Source organism: Panthera pardus, unplaced genomic scaffold (genome assembly GCF_024362965.1).
Source record: "Panthera pardus isolate Hobbes unplaced genomic scaffold, ASM2436296v1 HiC_scaffold_18, whole genome shotgun sequence".
Classification (NCBI taxonomy): Eukaryota; Metazoa; Chordata; class Mammalia; order Carnivora; family Felidae; genus Panthera; species Panthera pardus.
The window spans coordinates 4,459,157-4,478,712 of record NW_026526743.1 but is presented as its reverse complement, the minus strand read 5'-3'; the positions used below and the strand labels follow the sequence as shown (position 1 = coordinate 4,478,712).

The window sequence follows — 19,556 nt, the reverse complement described above, 5'->3', positions numbered from 1 at the left end:
TTATAAATCCCAGTAGTTCTGGTCAGGTCTGGACACCAAACTTCTGGAAAAAGTGATCTCCCGGGCTTTCCAGATTTTGATTGCAGGTAAGGTGATGTGGCAGACGTGTTCAAGTGCTAACGTTTACTCAACAGTGACTTTCCTCACATGACAGAGGTTAAGTCTCGCCTTGAGGGTGTAATTTGGTCCACAGATGTGGTTTTTTGCCCACAGTGCTGGCGGATAGCAGGTTTTGAGAGAAAATAATATTTTAAGTAGTCTCAACCTTGAAAACTGGGAAATTGAGCATGGGGCCTGCTTAAGACTCTCTCCCCCTCTCCCCCCTACTCTCTCTAAAATAAATAAAAATGATGGGGCACCTGGGTGGCTCAGTCAGTTGGGCGTCCGACTTCGGCTCAGGTCACGATCTCGCGGTCCGTGAGTTCGAGCCCTGCGTCAGGCTCTGGGCTGATGGCTCAGAGCCTGGAGCCTGCTTCCGATTCTGTGTCTCCCTCTCTCTCTGCCCCTCCCCCGTTCATGCTCTGTCTTTCTCTGTCTCAAAAATAAATAAAAAAATAAATAAATAAAATAAAATAAAATAAATAAAAATGAAAAAAAAATTGATTTCCAGTTTCTGCCAAATTCTAGGATTTGGCTCACCAAGTCTAACAAAGCTGTTAGCTGGGGCCTAAAGTTACCCGCCTTAAGTGGGGCAAGTGCTCCCTGATGCCCCACAGCTCTCCGCACCCGCCCCCCCCCCCCCGCCCCCAGGCGGTTCTCTCCTTTACCTAATCTGCCTCACCCTCATAGACATCTGAGTTTCAGACCTCTGTCTACAGTTTCCAAATCACGTTCTGTCCATATCTCATACACTCTGAGCCCTGGGACAGAACAAACTGGAGCCCTAATGTGAGGCTCAAGGTCACCCAGCCTCTCAGAATGAACTTGAGCCAAACAATTACAGGACTGGCAAATCCAGCGCTCTAGAATTGAGAACTCTTGCTGCTTCTTAGTGTGGGACCAGAGCAGATCATTCACCCTTGGTTTCCACGTGTACGAAATGGGACAAGTAAAGCAGCTCCACAGCCCCGCAGCTGTAATTCTAAAAACCAAAACAGCTCTGAAAAGCAGAACCTTATTCATTCGTAAATCGGCGGCAAAACTGAACCCGAACTGCCACAGGCTGTATATAGTGTGAATATTCACGCCTTTCCCGGCAGAAATAATCGATTTCCAAGAACTGCCCCAGATCCCTCTGAGGCGTTGCCTAACTATGAAATAGGCACCCTATTAATTTTCCAAACTCTGATAAACTGTGATTCCCGAAGTGCTCCCGGTGCCAAGGGAGCCGGTAAAACCGAGGAGCCGCGCTTGGCGCTGCTGCGGAGATCACAGGAGGAAATCCGAGTACAGCGCGGCGCCTGGCGCCCAGCAAGTGCCCAAATGTGAAATGCTTCGCCCTCCTCAAGAACTCCCATTCATTCATCCCTCCAGATCTGCCCGATCAACTTCGGGCAACCGAACCCCTCCTTCGGCTTCCATCTCCTCACTCAAAAGTAAACGTAACCTCTCCTCTCAGGGCTGCCGGTGAGGACTGGAAACCATTTCAGCGACAGCCCGGCCCAGAACACGCTCCGAACAGAGAGCGGTCAAGACCCCACCTGGACACCCACCGCCCCCAGAAGGCGCGCCCTTTGCCGAAGTCACCCCGTGGGCATTCCGTCCCCCCTCAGGAAGAACCGAGCCCCCAAGCCTTGGGAGTACTCAGTGACCCCACCTGCGGCGTCGCCTCACCTCTCAAGACTGCCGTCCGTCGCGTTAACAGAAGCGACTCCCGCCCCGAGGAAGACGCAGACCCAACTCCTCCCACTCGCGCTTTGTAACAACTTCCGGCGCCGCGAGAACTTCCTCGAGCTCCTCCACCCAGGAGCCTCCGCGCCAACGGGACTCGGTTTCCCAGAAGGCTGTGCTGACGCCTATCTCCGCTTATCTGTGTTTCTTTCCCCGCCCTCTTCTCTGGCCGCTGAGCACTGGAGGAAAGAGAATAGAAACCAAATCGGGGCCAGGTAGCATGTGGGAATTGCAGTCCAGTTTTTACCCAGTTAAAGGACAAGCTAAGCAGCGTACTCTGGCCTGAAGGAGACGGCGGGTTGCCATGGAAACGCGTTGAGGCGGAAATTCCTGAAAAGACTCTTGGAAGCAAGGGGCGGAGTTTGAGGCGGGAAAATTACAAGGCCTCTCTCTGATAGGCGGAGAGATGCTTCGTAGTTCACTCCTCCTTACCATTGGGTCACGTTGGCACATGCGCAGTAGAATCAGAAACCCTCCAAAAGAGGGTGGAATGGGGGTGGGCGATGAGGAAATAATCCCTGCCGGTCACTGCCCGAGGGAAGTCCGGAGGCCAGCAGCGCCTGCGCGGGCGCTGTCCTTCCTCGGGTCCAGGATGCGCGCGCAGCGCTTTCCGCCTCCCGGAAGTTTACGCGGGACAACTGAGAAGGTGAGTCCTACTTCCCGCGAAGGGTCGGAGAATCTGGCCGCAGATACCTGGCTCCCAACCCCGCTCACGAAGTCCAGAGGTGAGGGGAAAGTGAGGCGGAGAAGGGAGAGGTCTCCTGATGCAGTGACCACAGTTCGGTCGTGCTGCCTGTGACGTCAGCACGACCCTTTGTGGGAGACGGAGGCCCCCGGGCTGGGGGTCTCTATGAAAGAAGCTTCTTGTCGCCGCGATTACTGATCTGTCCTTGCAGCCTTCTCAGGCCCCTGTGGGCTCTTGGCGGGTGTGGCTACGACGGAGATGGGCGGGGCTCATAGGGAGCTTGTCGGCCGTCCTGTCTTGACACTATGTCAAGCCCGATTTTTTGGGAGGGCGGGGCCTAGGCGAGTCGTGGTCATCCAGAAGACTGTCCCTCCTTCCCTGAGGTGGATGGAGTCTAGTAGCCTTTAGCTCTTTTGCTGTACAATGGCTGAGAACCTCCTAGGAGGGACGCAATTCTTAACAGATAGCAAATGTTCAGTAAATATTGGTTGAACAAATAAAATAAATGGGTGAATGGATAATAAAGACCGGCCTGAGCGTTGGAGCGTTGGGTTTAAGTCCTGAACTAGCCATGTGACCTTGGACAGGTGACTTTACTGTGAAACTGCCTTCTTCCATCCATATTTATTGAGCGTTTACTGTAACACTACCTCCATCTGACCTATTCAGCAGTTGCTCATTTGTTTATTAATCTCATCCTCTGCCACTAGAATGTGAGCTTCCTCAGGTCAAGGGCCTTGTTTGTTTCCTTTGCTGCTGTATCCCCAGTGGTTAGCACATATTAGGAGTTCGGTGAGTGATTATTGAGTGAGTGAATGAACTTAGTACTTGCGGGCTACATAGCCAGTGATCAGTAAACATTAACCATTATCTTTCATTTATATGTGAAATGGGCCCGAGTCAACCTTTCCACTTTTATTCACTTACAGGACTCTTCTAAGATGGAGTTTCCAGCCCAGGGAATCTGAAGGCCAGACTGTGACCCCATTAAGGTACCCTCCCCTCAGGGATAGGCCCCCTTATAGCTTATTCCCCACCAACAGCCTGCTCCTGTTCCGCCTCTTCTGTGTTGCTGCTGTCAGACTTCACTCCCAGGAGGAAAGTTATCGTGGATGTGACAGGGTCACTGGATTAGGTGCTTGCCCCATCCTAGAGGCCATCTTTAGCCAAGGGCACTTGGCACCGAGGGAAAACTCCACTTAAGGCAAAACCACTTAACACTGTAAAGCCAGAAAAACCCCAAAAAACAAAAAAACTGCCAAGTCTTAGGGGTGCCTGGGTGGCTCAGTCGGTTAAGCGTCTGACTCTTGATTTCAGCTCAGGTCGTGATCTCACAGTTTGTGAGTTCGTGCCCCGTGTCGGACTCTGTGCTGACAGCAGGGAGCCTGCTTAGATTCTCTCTCTCTCCTTCTCTCTCTGCCCTTCCCCTGCTTGTGGGCATGCATGCTGTCTCTCTCAGAATAAATAAATTAAAAAACAAAACAAAACTAAAGTCTTAGTTTGCTAGTCAGATGAGGCCAGACTATGCTGCATTAGCAGCAGCCCCCATATCTCAGTGGCTGAACCCAAATTCAAGTTTCTCATGGATACAAAGCCTGGAACCCCTCTTCAGGGTAGCCGCCCCCCAGGCCATTTTGATCTTGTGGCTCCAACGTCACCAGAAGGGCTTCAGGTGGGCAGTGGCCTGAAGCGAGAAGAGGAGGTGACTCCTCTAGCTTACCAAAAATGCTCACCCATATTTATCCCTTCGAGAAGAGAGATCTGTCCATTCAGATGTCAACCAGGACAACAAATTAAGTGCCACAACCAACCCACAGGTTTCCTTAAAAGACACTTGGCAACAGCCTTTGCGGTCTGACATCGTACACGGCTCCTTGGTGGGAGTTGAAGGAAGGGCAGTTTTCTGCCACAGCGTGGTTTCTGCTCTTCTGCAGACCAAGGGGAAGCACAACCCTCGTCTCCTCTGGCTGCGATTTCTTTCCTGAGCTCTTTGGACGGCCTGTGATTTTCAAGGGCAAGCACTGGAAGTCCATAAGTCAGCACCAAGTGGAAATGGAGAAGCCTGGGAGGCGCAGAACTTCCAGAAAGAGAAGGGGCAGAAGAGAAGGACTAACAACTGGAATGTATATTGGATACGGGGCATGATCCTGTCATAAGAGCCACTAACATAAAAGGCTTTCCGGGGGCCAGGCCCTGTTCTCAGCGCTTGATATAAATGTATTCATTTAGGCCCCAGCAACTACTCTAGCAGTCAAAAAAAGTACTGTTAGAAGCCGCATTTTACCATTGGGCAGACTGGGGCACAGAGAGGGTAAGTAACATGCCCAGCACGTAGCGGATATGGAACCGAAATCCAGGAGCCTGGAGCCAGAGCCAGATTTTAAGGACTCTCCTGTTTACAGGTGCAACAGACACCAAGCTCTACGGTGAATACAGGAAAAGGGGTTTGATCAGACTGACCCAGACACAAAAAGATAGTTATGGCATGATCTCACTTCTAGGTGGAATCTAAGAAAAAAAAGAAGCCAAACTCCTAGTAACAGAGAGTAGAATGGTGGTTACCAGAGGCTGTGGGGAAAAAGAGATTGATCACAGGAGACAGACTTTCAGGGCATCTGGCTGGCTTCAGTTGGAAAAGCAGACGACTCTTGATCGCAGGGTCGTGAGTTCGAGCCCCACGTTGGGCGTGGGGCCTACTTTTAAAAGAAAGTGTTGGGGAGGGGACAAGCTCAGTTATGATTAACAAATTCTGGAGACCATAGCGACTGTAGTCAATAATAATGTATCAAATACCTGAAATTTGCTAAGAAAATGGATCTCAAGGGTCCTCACCACCCACACGAAAATAGTGGCAGCTCTGGGCGGTCACGGATATGTTAATCAGGCGGTTGTGGTAACCATTTCAGAATATGGACAAATTGCAGCACATTGTGTGGTACGCCCCACATATGTACAATTTTTGTTTGTCAAAAATAAAAGAGGAGAGAACTTTCTCTTGCGAGGTGACGTGAAGTCACGAGCAAACTTACTTTGGCTTGTGTTTCCGTAGCCAGTTGGTAATCAGTACTGTATGCCAAGTCTTAGAATAAAGGGCGAAGGAAATAATCTTACTTTCTTCTGCTATTTGAGATTTATAAATAGGGACACCTGGGTGGCTCAGTCGGTTAAGCCTCCGACTTCCGCTCAGGTCATGATCTCCCGGTCTGGTCCATGAGTTCGAGCCCCACCTCGGGCTCTGTGCTAAGAGATCAGAGCCTGGAGCCTGCTTGGGATTCTGTGTCTCCCTCCCTCTCTGCCCCGCCCCCGCTTGTGCTCTGTCTCTGTCTCTAAAATTAAACATTTTTTAAAAAGTTTAAAGTATATAAATAAATAAATAAAATATATCTACTTAAAAAATAAGTAAAATAAAATATATCTTCTTGAGGGGCACCTGGCTGGCTCAGTTGGTAGAGCACGTAACTCTTAATCTCGAGGTCATGAGTTCGAGTCTCGTGTGGTGTAGGGTTTACTTAAAATAAGAAAAAAAAACAATAAATTAAAAAAGTAAAATGTATCTACTTGAAGTACCCATAGCACTGGCATCCTTGTTGATTTTCTCTTCTTCGCTTAACTAGTTTAATCCTGTTTTTATGGGTTGACTTGTGTCCCTCAGAATTCCATCATGTGGAAACCCTGACCCTGAGTACCTCACAATGTGGCCGTATTTGGAGATAGGGCCTTTAAAGAGGTAATTAAGTTAAAACGGGGTTGTTAGGGTAGGCCAGCCCGGTCTGAATGTTTGTGTCCCCCTCCCCCAAAACGCATATTTTGAAATGCTAATGCCCAATGTGATGGTATTAGGGAGGGGAGCCTTTGGGGAGGAGGGTAGGTCATGAGGGTAGAGCCGTCACTAATGGGATCAGTATTCTTTTGAAGGAGACCCCAGATAGCTCCCTAGCCCCTTCCACCATGTGGGGACTGAGGAAAAGTTGTCAGTCTGGACCCCCAAAGGCCTTCACCAGAACTCAACCATGGTGGCATTTTGACCTCGGACCTCCTAGTCTCCAGAACTCTGAGAAATAAAGTTTCTGTTTTTCATAAGCCACGCAGTCTGTCCTATTTCAATATCGCAGCCCAAACAGACCAAAGCGGGGCCCTAATCCCATGTGACTGGTTCCTTACAAGAAGAGATTGGAACGCAGTCAGGGGGACGGCCATGTGAACACAGAAGGCAGCCATCTGTGAGCCAAGGAGAGAGGCCCCAGAAGAAACCGGCCTTGCTCACACCTTGATCTCCGACTTCTGGCCTCCAGAGTTCTGAGGAAATAAATTCTGTGGTTCAAACCCCCCAGGCAGTGGTGTTTGGGTACAGCAGCCCGAGCAAACGAATACACCTGCCGTGTCCTCCTTTTTAATAGGCTCTGTGTGTACCTTTGGTTTTGATTTTTACAAGTGTTAGGAAATATCCCAGAGACACACAAAGCCTAAAGGATAATGTCAACACCTGTGTCTCACTAAGTCAGGATAAGACAGGCTGTTTGCAGTAGCGGATGCTATGGTCCTCGGGGCTTAATGCAACGTGTATTTATTCACTGATCATGAGATTCCAGCGTGAACCTGACAGCCCTCCTTCATCTTATAGCTATGCCAGGGGAGTGATGCGGCCTCCGGGGCCACGCGTGCTGAGAAAGGGTGGATGGAGGGGGTCCTCTGGCTCTTAACTGTCTCAGCTGGGAATTGACTTCCACTCACACGCCATTAACCAGCATTAGTTATGTGGCCCCGGTGTAACCGCAGGGGACCCCCGGGAAGGGTAGGGGAGCACGTGGATATTTGGTGAGCATTCACGGTCTCTCCCAAACCGATTGTGTGTTTCAAGAAACAAACATCGGAAGTACAGCAGAAGACCCTCAGTGCTTCAGTGACCTGAGCGGTTCTGCGTAACTTTCATGGACTCCAAGGAATTCCCATATCTTCTGTGAAACCTGCAGTTTCGCATTGCATTTTTCTGCTTTTGACCTGCCCGGGGCCATTAGGGGGGAGATGGGTGGCTAGAAGCTGGATGCTTGGCGGGGGGGGGGGGGGTTGTTTTAGAAGTGGCCACTTCCTGGGGAAGCGCCCGGCTCTTGGTTTCGGCTCTTGGTTTCGGCTCAGGCTCTTGGTTTCTTGCTCACGGTTCGTGAGATCAAGCCCCGCGTCAGGCTCTGCGCTGGTAGCACAGAGTCTGCTTGGGGTTCTCTCTCTCCCTCTCTCTCTGCCCCTTCCCCATTCTCTCTCTCTAAATAAATAAATATGTTAAAAAAAAATAGAAGAAGTGGTCACTTCCTAAGAGAGTATATTCCAATGTAGTAACTTTTCTCCCTTTTGCAATGTTGTCACCATGGGGAGCCAGATGAACTACTCACTGGCAGTGGGTGAAGGTTTGCTTTCAGCTCCCTGTTCCCTCCCCCACCTTTTGTTTTCTAGCATGATCACCTTCTGTCCAAACTGTGGCAAAAATATCGAAGCAACGTTCAAATTCTGCCCCTACTGTGGGAAATCTTTGCCTGTGGAGGAGCATGAAGGGTGCCAGACCTTTGTCAGACCGCTTACGTCATCCTTCCGAGGTAAGAACCAGCCCTTTGAGGGGTGACGAGTGCATGTATGCATGCATCGGGGGAGGAAGGCCAGAAACCTTTGCAGCCTGTCTGACCCGGCATTGATCCTGGGGCCGCCCAGGACTCAGACTCTGTCTACACTCAGTTTCCCGGCATCTGATCGGCCTCTGGGTTTTAAAGTTGACAACTCAGGGGGTGCCTGGCTGGCTTGGTCAGTGGAGCATCCGGCTCTCGATTGCGGCTCATGGTTAGCAGGATCAAGCCCCACGTCCAGCTCTGAGCTAACAGGGCAGAGCCTGCTTGGGACTCTCTCTCCCCCTCTCTTTCTCTGCCCCTGCCCTGCTCGTGCACAGTGCCTCCTCTCTCTCAAAATAAATAAACACAAACAAATAAAAGAGAGGAGGAAAAAAATAAAATGAAGGGATAGTTTGCTTAGATATTTAGGTGACCGAAGAAGCGAGGTTTGGCTCTGGGGATCGGCGGGAAGAGAGTGGTTGAATGTGCCCTCAGGGTTTTCCAGTTTAGGGTTCCCTGGAAAAGGCCTTTGTAATTTCAGTCTGCATCCTGTCTTCCTTTCTGCAGGCTCAAGGAGAAAGAAGAACACCAGTTCTGAAAGCTCTTCCAAGAAAGTGAGATGGTCCAGCGCTGTCACCTCTTCTTCGTCATCCGTCTTCTCTGATAGTGACAGTTCTGGGTCTGAAGATACCTTGAGACCCTGTGAGAGACCCAAAGGTGAGAGTTGGGGTCAACCTGGCCTGACTAGACGGGGAAACGGTGGGTCACCGGACAGTGTTTGGGGCATCCTTCCCCTGCCCGGGCATCCCCTACCCCGCCTAGACCCTCATTGCAGCATCGCTAGCCTCCAGTCCGTCTACACACAGCCAGAGCCGCCCCTGTCCCCACCTGTGCATAGCCTCCTGCCTCCTATCGCCCCTCCAGCCCCAGCTCTTCATCCTGGCATCGAGGGGCAGCTCTCTAGGAAGCCTTTCCTGAGCACCACAGGCTAGATCAAGGCTGCCTCGTCTCCCTCTCTTTGCCCTCTTAGCCCCCAGTGCCAGTGACACCCTCATTTGAGCACATGTCTCCTCCAGGCTCCATGGCCCTTTCTGCCTCACTTGCTAGACTGAGAGTCCTGTGTGGGCAGGGACCAGATAGACTCATGTGCATAGGCCTGGAGCCAGCCGACGAGCATGGGAGTCTTGAGGACCGTGTACCCTCTCCTTCCTAATGGGCCCTTGGATCTAAAGTCACAGCCCCCAGTGCCTCCCCTCTGTCCCTTGTTATCTCCAGGCCCCTCTGCCTCTTGCCATTCTACGCCTTGGGTGGATGGTGGGTGGGAAGAATGGAGTAGATAATATCTCTTCTTGTGTCGTTGTCTCTCTCCTCACCATTGCCCCCCATTCTCTTGCCAGTCTGGGAGCCTCTCAAGGGCAGGGCCTCTGTCTAACAAATTTCTGACTCTTTATATTCAGCCCAGGGTGGCCAGGTCCTGTTTCGGGATATTTTTGGTCGAATGTCTGGAAGGTCTTTTTTCCCCTCAGTAAACTTCTCTTCATCCAACAAGACCCAACTCAAACATCCCCTCCTCCAGGAAGCCTCTCTTGACTTCTCTAGGCAGTATCAGTTTCTCTCTCTTATCCCTCTGTATTGTCCTGTTTCGGACTCAGTTCTGACCGACGGTGTCCAGATCAGACTCCCCCACCAAATTAGGGGCTCCTGAGGGAAGGGCCCAGCTCTGACTCGTGTCCGGGTCCCCAGCTTTGTTGCACAAGGGCCTGACTCATGAAAGGTCCCAAGAAGCATTTGTTGAAAGAACAAATGAATAAACGAACCCTATGATGAGCATTGTCCCATTACCCATCCAACTTGTCTCTCCCTGTTGCTGCTTTTTCCTTATTCTGACTATCTTCCTGCAGGGTCCTGGAGCAGACCCCCAACCCCCAAAAGCAGCCCACAGGCAACCAGGCAAAGCCCTCAGACCCTGAAGCGGAGCCGGGTGACAACCTCGCTTGAGGCTTTGCCCACAGGGACGGTGGTGACAGACAAGAATGGGCGACACTGGAAACTGGGATCCCTCCAGACCAGGGACAACCAGGGCATTCTCTATAAAGGTATGCTGTCCACTGGCCGGCGGGTGCTGGGTCTGGCAGGGGCATCTCTGAGCCAGGGCAAGGGGCGGGACCCCCTTTCCGAGAATGGAAATGAAAGCCACATCCCAGCTGCCCACCTGCCTCTAGACAGCTTTCTCTTAGACTTGGGATTGCAAACCTACCCACCTGCAGGGGCTGGGCAGGTAGAGTAAGGAGGCTAAAAGGTGATGGGGACATCTGGGGACCGTGGCCAACTGGGAATTCTGTGCCCTATGTAACAAGGCACCCCCCCTCCCGTTCCATGTCCACCTCTGTCATATGGGAGCGCAGGCCCAGTGAGGGTGAATGATGAGGAAGATGATGAGTGTTCTATCAACCCTGCAGAGATAGCATGGAACCCCCCCCCAAAAAAAACAATTTGGTTTGATTATTAAGGGTGACACAGACCAAGAGAATGCAAAAGGCTAATTGCTTGAGAGCGGCTCTGAACCACTCTGAACCAGGAAGGAAAGGTGCCTGATCGGGGTTTTTGTTTGGTTAAAGGGTGAGGCCTGGGCAAGGGTTCCCTGCACAGGGGCCGGGGCCTCCTGTGATTCGCCTCTCCCACCGACACCACAGAAGGGAGCCCCTGGCTTTCGTATCAGCCTGCACAGATGTGGAGCGGGGAGCGGAAGAGGCAGGGCCGGGCTTGGAAGCTGGCAGTAGTCAAAGATTAAAAAAAGAAGTCCGGGGCGCCCTGGTGGCTCAGTCAGTTAAGCGTCTGACTCTTGATTTCACTTCAGGTCATGATTGCACAGTCATGAGATTGAGCCCTGTGTCGGGCTCCACTCTGGGCGAGGAGCCTGCTTAAGATTCTCTCTCTCCCTCTTCCCCTTTCCCCTGCTCATGCACTCTCTCTTGCTCGCTCTCAAAAAAAAAAAAAAAAAAAAAGGGTACCTTGGTACAATGAAGAAAACAAAAACTGTGCACTGATTGGTATTAATCAACCTAATGTTTACTGAGTGCCTATTCAAGGCCGCACCGTGTTCCAAGTGCTTTATATGATTTTGGGGGTGGGGGGTGTTGTTATTTTGTCAAATGAGGTTGACCTTTCGTCAAAATGACGATTTTAAAGTCTACTATTAAGTGAGTTGTAGTCCATTCATCATGCTGCACAGCCATCATGTGTATCTAGTTCCAGAACATTCCCATCACCCCTAATGGAAGCCCTGTACCAAAGCACTCACTCCCCACACCCCTCCTCCCAGCCTCAGGCAACCACTAATCTGCTCTGTCTGTCTGGGTTTCTCTGTTCTGGATATTTCTGATAAATGTAGTGATACACTACATCATGGCCTTGCACATACCACATGTGGTTTCTTCATGCTATGGATCGGTGCACGTGTGCATTGTTTCCACACTTGGCCCTGGTGACTAGCGCTGCTGTGAGCATCTGCGCACACGTTTTCACATGGACGTGCGTTTGCTTCGTACTTGCTAACTCATAATGGAGCACTGTCACCCAGTGAGCAATGTCAGCACGGTCGCTGCCCCATTTCCTAGATGAGCAAGCAGGCTCCAATGCTCAGCACAGAGCCTGACGCAGGGCTTGAGCTCATGAACCATGAGATTAGGACCTGAGCCGAAGTCAAGAGTCAGAAGCTTAACTGACTGAGCCCCCCCAGGCACCCCCACAATTGCAATTTTTAGTACAGCAGCTGACACTCTTAGCTCACTCTGGGCCCCGCTCTAAGTTCATCACACCAATCAGCTCATCTTTTTTTTTTTTTTTTAATTTTATTTTTAATTTTTTAAAATTTACATCCAAATTAGCATATAGTGCAACAGTGATTTCAGGAGTAGGTTCCTTTTTTTTTTTTTTTTAATGTTTTTATTTATTTTTGAGACAGAGGGAGACAGAGCATGAGCAGGGGAGGGGCAGAGAGAGGGGCAGACACAGAATCTGAAGTGGGCTCCAGGCTCTGAGCTGTCAGCAAAGAGCCCAACGCGGGGCTCGAACTCACAGAGTGTGAGATCATGACCTGAGCTGAAGTCGGACGCTCAACCGACTGAGCCACCCAGGCGCCCCAGGAGTAGGTTCCTTGATGCCCCTTCCCCATTTAGCCCATCCCCCCTCCCACAAGCCCTCCTGTAACCCTCAGTTTGTTCTTCATATTTATGAGTCTCTTCTGTTTTGTCCCCCTCCGTTTTTATATTATTTTTGCCTCCCTTCCCTCATGTTCGTCTATTTTGTCTTGTAAAGTCCTCCTATGAGTGAAGTCATATGATATTTGTCTTTCTCTGACTAATTTCACTTAGCATCATACCCTCCACTTCCATCCACGTAGTTGCAAATGGCAAGATTTCATTCTTTTTGATTGCCGAGTATACTCCATTGTGTATATATATACCACATCTTCTTTATCCATTCATCCATCGATGGACATTAGGGCTCTTCCCATACTTTGGCTATTGTGGATAGTGCTGCTATAAACGTGGGGGTGCATGTGTCCCTCCGAAACGGCACACCTGTATCCCGTGGATAAATGCCTAGTAGTGCAATTGCTGGGTCGTAGGGTAGTTCTATTTTTAGTTTTTTGAGGAAACTCCATACTCTTTTCCAGAGTGGCTGCACCAGCTTGCACTCCCCCCCCCCTTTTTTTTTTGAGAGACAGAGAATGATGGAGGGGCAAAGAGAGAGGCGGAAAGAGGATCTGAAGCGGGCTCTGCACTGACAGCAGAGAGCCCAATGTGGGGTTCGAACTCATGAACCATGAGATCATGACCTGAGCCAAAGTCAGACGCACAACTGACTGAGCCGCCTAGGCACCCCCCCCCCCATCTTATTCCCTTATTCATACAGCCCTATGAGTGGGCACCCTTTTCCTTTGTCAGTTCCTGAGTTCTAACGTCACCCTCCCCATCTCCCTGGAACAATTTGGGAGAACCAGTATCGGGTCACCACATAAATCCCTGCAGCTGCTCACGGCGCTGTGCTTGTGAAAAGTAGCCTGGGCTCAAGTTCAGGACTACCCTCTGGGTCTGTGCCCTTGTGGATGGAGATTGGGGGCTTGTGTCAGTTTTCTGTGGCCACCGTAACAAATTACCACAGACTCAGTGGCTTGAGACAGCACTCATTTGTTCTCTTACAGGCGTGGAGGTCAGAAGTCCAAAATCAGTCTCACGAGTCTTTTGGAGGCTCTGGGGGTGGGGAGGGGCCTGTTTCCTCGCATTCTCGGGCTTCTAGAGGCGCCCGTGTTCCTGGGCTCATAGCCCTTCCTTCAGCTTCAAGGTGTATCGAGCTCCTCTCTGCTTCCATCACGCCCATGCCTTCCCCCCTTTCTCTAGTTATACCTTCTCTAGCCCCCTTCTTTGCAGGAACTCTTGTGGGGCGCCTGGGTGGCTCAGTCGGTTCGCTCTGGTTACGCTGGATCCCAGACCAGCTTTCTTGCAACGTCTGGCAGCTGGGAGCTTCCACCTGTTTGCCTGCCATGCTCTTGTCTGCATGCTCTCCATGTATCAGGTCCGCATCAGGCAGGGGTCTCCCCACGTCCCAGAGTCTGGAGCCCTGGATTGATAGCCTGGCTCCGCAGGGGCCAGTGACCAAGCTCATTGCCCTTCCTGGGCCCCTGTGGGTTCCCCTCTGTAATGGGAATCGCCCAGCTGGCTCTGCGGGCTGTTGGCATGAGGGCCACATAGAGGAAGGAGCTCAAGAGAAAAAGCCCCTCATAATCTGCAGAGTAGTGCCTGAGATCGCACTGAAATTGCCAACTGTCCCCGCCTGCTTTTGAGCGTCAGGAGCATATGTGTCACCCGCCTGTGTGGGGACTCTGTGAGCTGGGTACTGTTAGCATGCCTGAGAGGTGCCACAGCCAGCTCCAGACACCTGTTGGTGATCTCCCCAAGTCCCCTTCTCACAGGTGCAAAGGACCCCCCTTTCCCCTGAGATCTGAGCCCCCCCCCCCCCACATTTCCCTCTCTTAGGCTTGGCTCGGGTCACCCTCGGTCCTGGGTTCTGTAAACCCTGGACTCCCACCCTGCTCTGGCTGGAGCTTCATGAGGGCAAGGATGGCTTCTGGGTAACTGTCACCTCCCTTATTTCCACACCTTGGACAGCGCCAATCTGGCTGAGCAAGGGGCAGCAAGGGTTTGAAAGGGTGGAGGAGGGCACAGAGAGCCTCGGGAATGGACAACAGTGTGTCGGTTTATGGGCCCCGGATGACGTTGAGCACTCGTGATGAGCCTGGCTTGGTGCCGGGCTCCGGGGCTGAGTGGGCTCTCTGAGCGGTGCATGTGAAGGATGCAGCTAGCTTCAAATGTACGGTATGCGCTCAGCTACTGCCGTGCTCATTCCTGCTGGGCCACCTGAGCCCTTGTATCCAATCCTGGGGACGGGCTTCATCACTCCTATTTCACAGGCATGGGAGTGGAGGCCCAGAGAGGTCTAGCACCTCGTGTAGAGTCACACAGAGAGTTGATTTCCCTGCGAGCAGCCTCTCTTGGCCTCTCTGACCCGCAGTTCTCCTCTCCTCCGGCAGGTGGCACTAACAACAATGGCGGCAGCAGCAGTAATCATAACATAGTAGACCTTCCGGGGCTGTCCTGAGACCATTAAAGGGAGACCATGCGTGTAAAGCCGACACTTAGCACCGGGTTTATCCTTGAGCAGCATGGGACAAGCAGGCAGGGTGTTTATGAGGAAGAGAGGAGGAAGGATGTGGATGGTGCCCCCCCCCCACCCGGCGATAGGCTCAGATGGCCCCATGGGGACTCAGGAACGGAAGTGGTCGTTCAGCATGGTTCCGTGTTGAGCCGGCAGGGCTGGATCAGCCATTGGATCTGGGCAGCCCCGGGATTGCAGCTCAGAGGACCCCGAGGAGCAGAAGTCAACCTGTGACGGCACTTCCCCGGGTGGGGCTGGGGCTGGGACAAGGCTTCATCCGTCCCATGGTACCCACCCACATGTGTAGACAAATGCAAGTATCTGGTGTATTGGGGATCCCCAGGACCACCCCCCAGGCTCAGGTATTCACAAGGAGGACCCACAGGCCTCAGCACATAGTTGGGCCACAATGCATTTCAGCAAAAGAACGCAGAGCACAGTCAAGGGAGGGGAAAGGCCCACGGAGTGACATCTGAGGGGAGACCAGTACAATCTTCCGAGAGTCCCTTCCCCAGGGGCTCCCGGAGGATGCACAAGGAAGTGTGACAACACACGTGAAGTGTTGTCTACCAGGGACGCTCCTGAGAGACCCAGCACCCAGTTTTTTTTTTCTTCATATGTATTTATTTTTGATAGAGAGCATGAGCAAGGGAGGGGCAGAGAGACAGAGGATCTGAAGCGGGCTCTGCGCTGACAGCAGTGAGCCTGATGTGGGGGCTTGAACTCACAAACCACGAGATCATGACCTGAGCTAAACTCAGACGCTCAACCAACTGAGCCACCCAGGCATCTCATACCCCAGGTTTTTATTGGTAGCTGGTCACTTGGGCACACTCTGCCTGGAACGTACCAACGTTCTAGACTCCCAGAAGGAAAGCAGGTGTTCAGCATAATAGTTTGGGCACAGGGGGCCCCTCTGCTTGGTTCAGTGATGGTGGAGCCCTCCTGAAATTCCAAGTACCCAGACACCAGCCATGGACCACCCTTGCAAGCAAGCCTTTCCAAGGACAGAAGTCAGGCCTGCTTGGTAATAACCCTTTTTGTGTAGCTGAATATTAGCAGAGAGAAAGGAGGAAAAAACAGAACTTTTCCAAGACCTAGGAAGGAACAGGTCTTGAAAGCCAAGAATGCACTTGACAAGCGGAAGTGTTGCTTGCTCTTCACTGAGAAGTTTCAGGACCATGACTTTCACTTTCCCTGGTGATCATAACCTTGTTCGTTTTGTCCACCCACAGCCGAGCCTGTCTCCACCTTCACCTGCAAGTCAAGTCCCCAGAAACAAAGATTCTCGCTTAAACTGGTGAGTGTCCCTGGGGGGCAGTCACAAGGGGAGGGCCTGGGGCTTGGGTACCACTGACCTCCAAGCCCCCTCTGAGGGCTGGCACAGGCAGGAGAGCTCCACCTTAGCCTGCAGGGGGCAGTGGGACCTTGGGTGGGGCACATCTCCCTCCAGCCTCAGGTTCTTTATCACAGGAGACCTGGGAAGCTGCAGTCAAGTTCTCCCTGAGCCCTGGTTCCGGTGCCGTTGGGCTGTGCAGTCTGGAGGGGCTGAGTGTCCTCACCCTTGCAATGAAGCCACTAGTACCCACATTGTGTGGCCCACTTGCCCACTACCTGTCTGCCTCATAGCATGTATTTGTTGAGCACCCACTGTCTTTCACTGTGCCGGATGTTGGAGTCCATCAGAGAAGCAATCTGATGGGGTCCTTACACTGAGGAGTCCGTGAAATCTGATAAAAGGGTATCGTCTTGGTTAGTAACCTCGTCATCTCTGAAAGCTGGGATTGTAGGTAACTTTTATTGTCTTCCCTTCATTTATTCAGATTTTCTCACCCTTAACCCCCCCACCCCCACCCCAGAATACTGTGGCAGCCAGTCCGGGTGCCTTCCCCTGGCCCTAGACAGAGGCTGTGTGAGTGGTTCAGAGCGAGGACTCCGGAGCCAGGCTCACAGATGAGTAATAGCCCCTGTTCGTCGAGAGCCTGTTCCATGCCTGACCCTGGGTTAAGAGTCTCACAAGCAAGCCTGTGAGCTGGTTACTCTGTTTCCCCATTTAATAGGTGAGAAAATGGGGACTCATCACTGGCCCAGGGGCAACCAGCATGCAAGTTGCTTTCTTCACTGCTGTATCTCCAATGCCAGTAGAGTACTCAGCACGTAATAGGTGCTCTGTAGAAAGAATGAATGAATGGCAGAGCTGAGCTTTGAACCTAGCTCTTTAGCCCTGTGCTCTTAAGAACCCAGCTGTACTGGTTGTGTTTAATTAAAATACTCAGTTTGCATTGTAGAAAAAATGATCCGATATTAATGGCTTCAGCAAAAGTAATATTTTACTTTATTCATGTAAAAGTCTGGGGCAGTAGTCCAGGGCTATCACTGTGGTTCCATGAACAGGGGAGCCCACTTTCTCTCTCGTTGCTCCAACATGGGCGGCTCCACATGGGCTGAGATGGCTGCCTCAGCTCCCACCATCTCCTCTGCATTCCAGCCAACTGGAACAGAAGCGAAAAGGGAGAGCCTGCCCAGCCCTTTGAGGGCATAACCTGAAAGTTGCCCACATCTCTTCTGCTTACATCTCCGTTGGCCAGAACTTGGTCACATGGTCATTCCTCACTGCCAGGGAGGCTGGGAAATGTTGTTTTTAGCTGAAGGCCACATGTCTAGGGAAACTTGTGGATCCTATCATAAAAGAAATCTGGGCAATGGAAATAACATGTTCACATGCAGCACCCTAGGGGATTTGGTTCTGAAGTGGGGGACTTGGTGATGGTTGTGCTGGCACTAACCTGGGGTGATACCTGGCCAGTAATGTCCTTGAAGCCCTTGTCTAAGAGCTTGCATTGTGACACCTTTCCCCCTGCTGTTCCCGACTAGGATGCCAAGGATGGGCGCTTGTTCATTGAGCAGAACTTCTTCCAGCGGGCGGCCAAGCCTTTGCAAGGTATTCTGCAGGGAAATGGACAAGGGGGAGAGAACTGTGAATTCTTGGTCAGGGCAACTAACTTCCCCCTGAAGGTGTGGGAAAGGGCCCAGTTGCGCCCCATCACCCCTTGGGCCTTGGGCCTTGGACCTCAGAGGACAGACACCGTGGGCCTGGAGAGCCTAGTGTTGAATTATCAGAAGTACCACGGCCAGTTGCTCAACGTAGTCATTACTTAAAATCGATCACATCGGCCTACAATCAACTAAATTGTATTAAGAACAGTAGTAAATATTCAAATACTCAAAACTCATCACTTCCTAATTACTTGTCTACATTGTCTATGACCTATACTCTTGGGGTTGCTTACAGCCATTGTGCTGCTTGGCGAAAACACCGCGCGATGGCGTGCTGGCATCTCTTCCAGCCACACATTCTGTCACGACAGATCGGTGGCCCGAAATCGGCCACGGTGGGAAGTGTTTACACCACGAAAGTTGGCAAACACTGCAGCTCAGGGCTGTCCCCCCCCTGGCCAGCACACCACTGGATCTGTATCACCCAACTGAGATGCTGGAAGGTGGGCAGGCATCCAATGATGCCAGGACCAGCGGAGACGTTTCCTGATCTTACTAGTCACACGTGTGAATCCAGAGGTTACTCTGTTGTTCTGAGGCCTCCCGCTCCAGATTTGTATGTGCTTTCCGCCTCGTTCACCCCCTGTCACCCGCAGATACAGATGACAGCCCGAGGTCAGCGATGCCCACCCTGTCCCCACCCTGCTGTCACCCACTCGCAGAGGTGGTGTCTCTGACTGGGAGTAGCGAGGGTCCTGCCTGGGCTCAGGCAGTCTCTGCTTCCGCTCTGAGAACGGGCTGTGGGCCCGGGACCAGGTGGACTCTAACTTCTCAGTTCCCTGCCTCCCACAGTGCACAAGTGGAAGAAGCTGAACTCGACCCCCCTCCTGGCCATCCCCACCTGTGTCGGTTTTGGCATTCACCAGGACAGGTACAGGTGAGTCACTTCACATGCCAGCCACCTCACTGGTCCCGTTCTTTCTCTCCCCGTCACGTGACCAGGCATGGCTGGGACCCCGGAGCCATTGGCCAGCCAGTTGCTTCTCTCTCCACAGCCTTGAGCCACGCTGATCCCCTACCAGTCAGGAACCCTTGATCTTGCCCAGGACCGGGACCTTGTGGCCACCCAGCCACGGTCCCTCCTTGGTGGCCTGGATTCTGCCCCCCTGCCCCGGTCATCTCTCCCACCTCCTGGGATACTCATATCTTCCAGGTTCTTGGTGTTTCCCACCCTGGGGAGGAGCCTTCAGTCGGTCCTGGATGACAACCCAAAGCATATAATGTCGGTGAGGTCTGTGTTCCAGATGGCCTGCCGGCTGGTATGTACCTAGAAGTTGCTGGCTCCCATCCAGGGGATGGCGCACTAGGTCCTAGATTACCAGTTGGCCTGTTCATTGACACATTCAACCCGTGTCTCCCTCTGCTAGACACCGGGGGCTAGTGCTTGACAGGCACAGGTGGGCACTAGGCCATTAGAACCAGAGTGACGAGCATTCCCAGGTGAGAGGTGGAAGAAGGGGCCCCAGCCTTAAAAAGAGGGGCTCAGCTGGGCTTCCTAGTAGAAGCCACGAGTGGGAAATAGCAGGGTGCCAGGTGGAGTGGGAGTGGAGATTCGTGAAGAGAATATTCCAGGCCAAGGATACAGCTTGGGCACAGGCTTGTATAGGAGAGAGCATAAGGCATTTGTTTCTTCATTCATTCATTCATTCACTCATTCCCTCATCCATCCATCCTTG

The 19,556-nt window shown here is 51.9% G+C and overlaps 2 protein-coding genes across 6 annotated transcripts in view; one reads left to right on the top strand and one right to left on the bottom strand.

Moving 5' to 3' along the window:
• ZNF473 (zinc finger protein 473) overlaps nt 1-1,900 on the bottom strand; it is a 65,516-nt gene extending 63,616 nt beyond the window's left edge. For all 4 annotated transcript variants that reach the window (XR_008423297.1, XM_019425574.2, XM_019425573.2 and 1 more), the window contains exon 1: nt 1,774-1,900. The gene's annotated coding sequence lies outside the window, so the exon portion shown is untranslated. The remainder of the gene's footprint in view (nt 1-1,773) is intronic.
• Nucleotides 1,901-2,286: 386 nt separating this feature from the next.
• VRK3 (VRK serine/threonine kinase 3) overlaps nt 2,287-19,556 on the top strand; it is a 36,337-nt gene continuing 19,067 nt past the window's right edge. Inside the window, exons 1-9 of one of the 2 annotated variants that reach the window (XM_019425583.2) lie at nt 2,287-2,476; nt 3,445-3,507; nt 7,961-8,100; nt 8,674-8,823; nt 10,008-10,202; nt 16,059-16,123; nt 17,698-17,764; nt 18,673-18,757; nt 19,034-19,139. In XM_019425583.2, the coding sequence (XP_019281128.1) occupies nt 7,962-8,100; nt 8,674-8,823; nt 10,008-10,202; nt 16,059-16,123; nt 17,698-17,764; nt 18,673-18,757; nt 19,034-19,139 (807 nt within the window). In that variant the 5' untranslated portion in view covers nt 2,287-2,476; nt 3,445-3,507; nt 7,961. Of the gene's footprint in view, nt 2,556-3,444; nt 3,508-7,960; nt 8,101-8,673; nt 8,824-10,007; nt 10,203-16,058; nt 16,124-17,697; nt 17,765-18,672; nt 18,758-19,033; nt 19,140-19,556 lie in introns of both variants that reach the window. The other variant, XM_019425582.2, reaches the window with a different exon arrangement.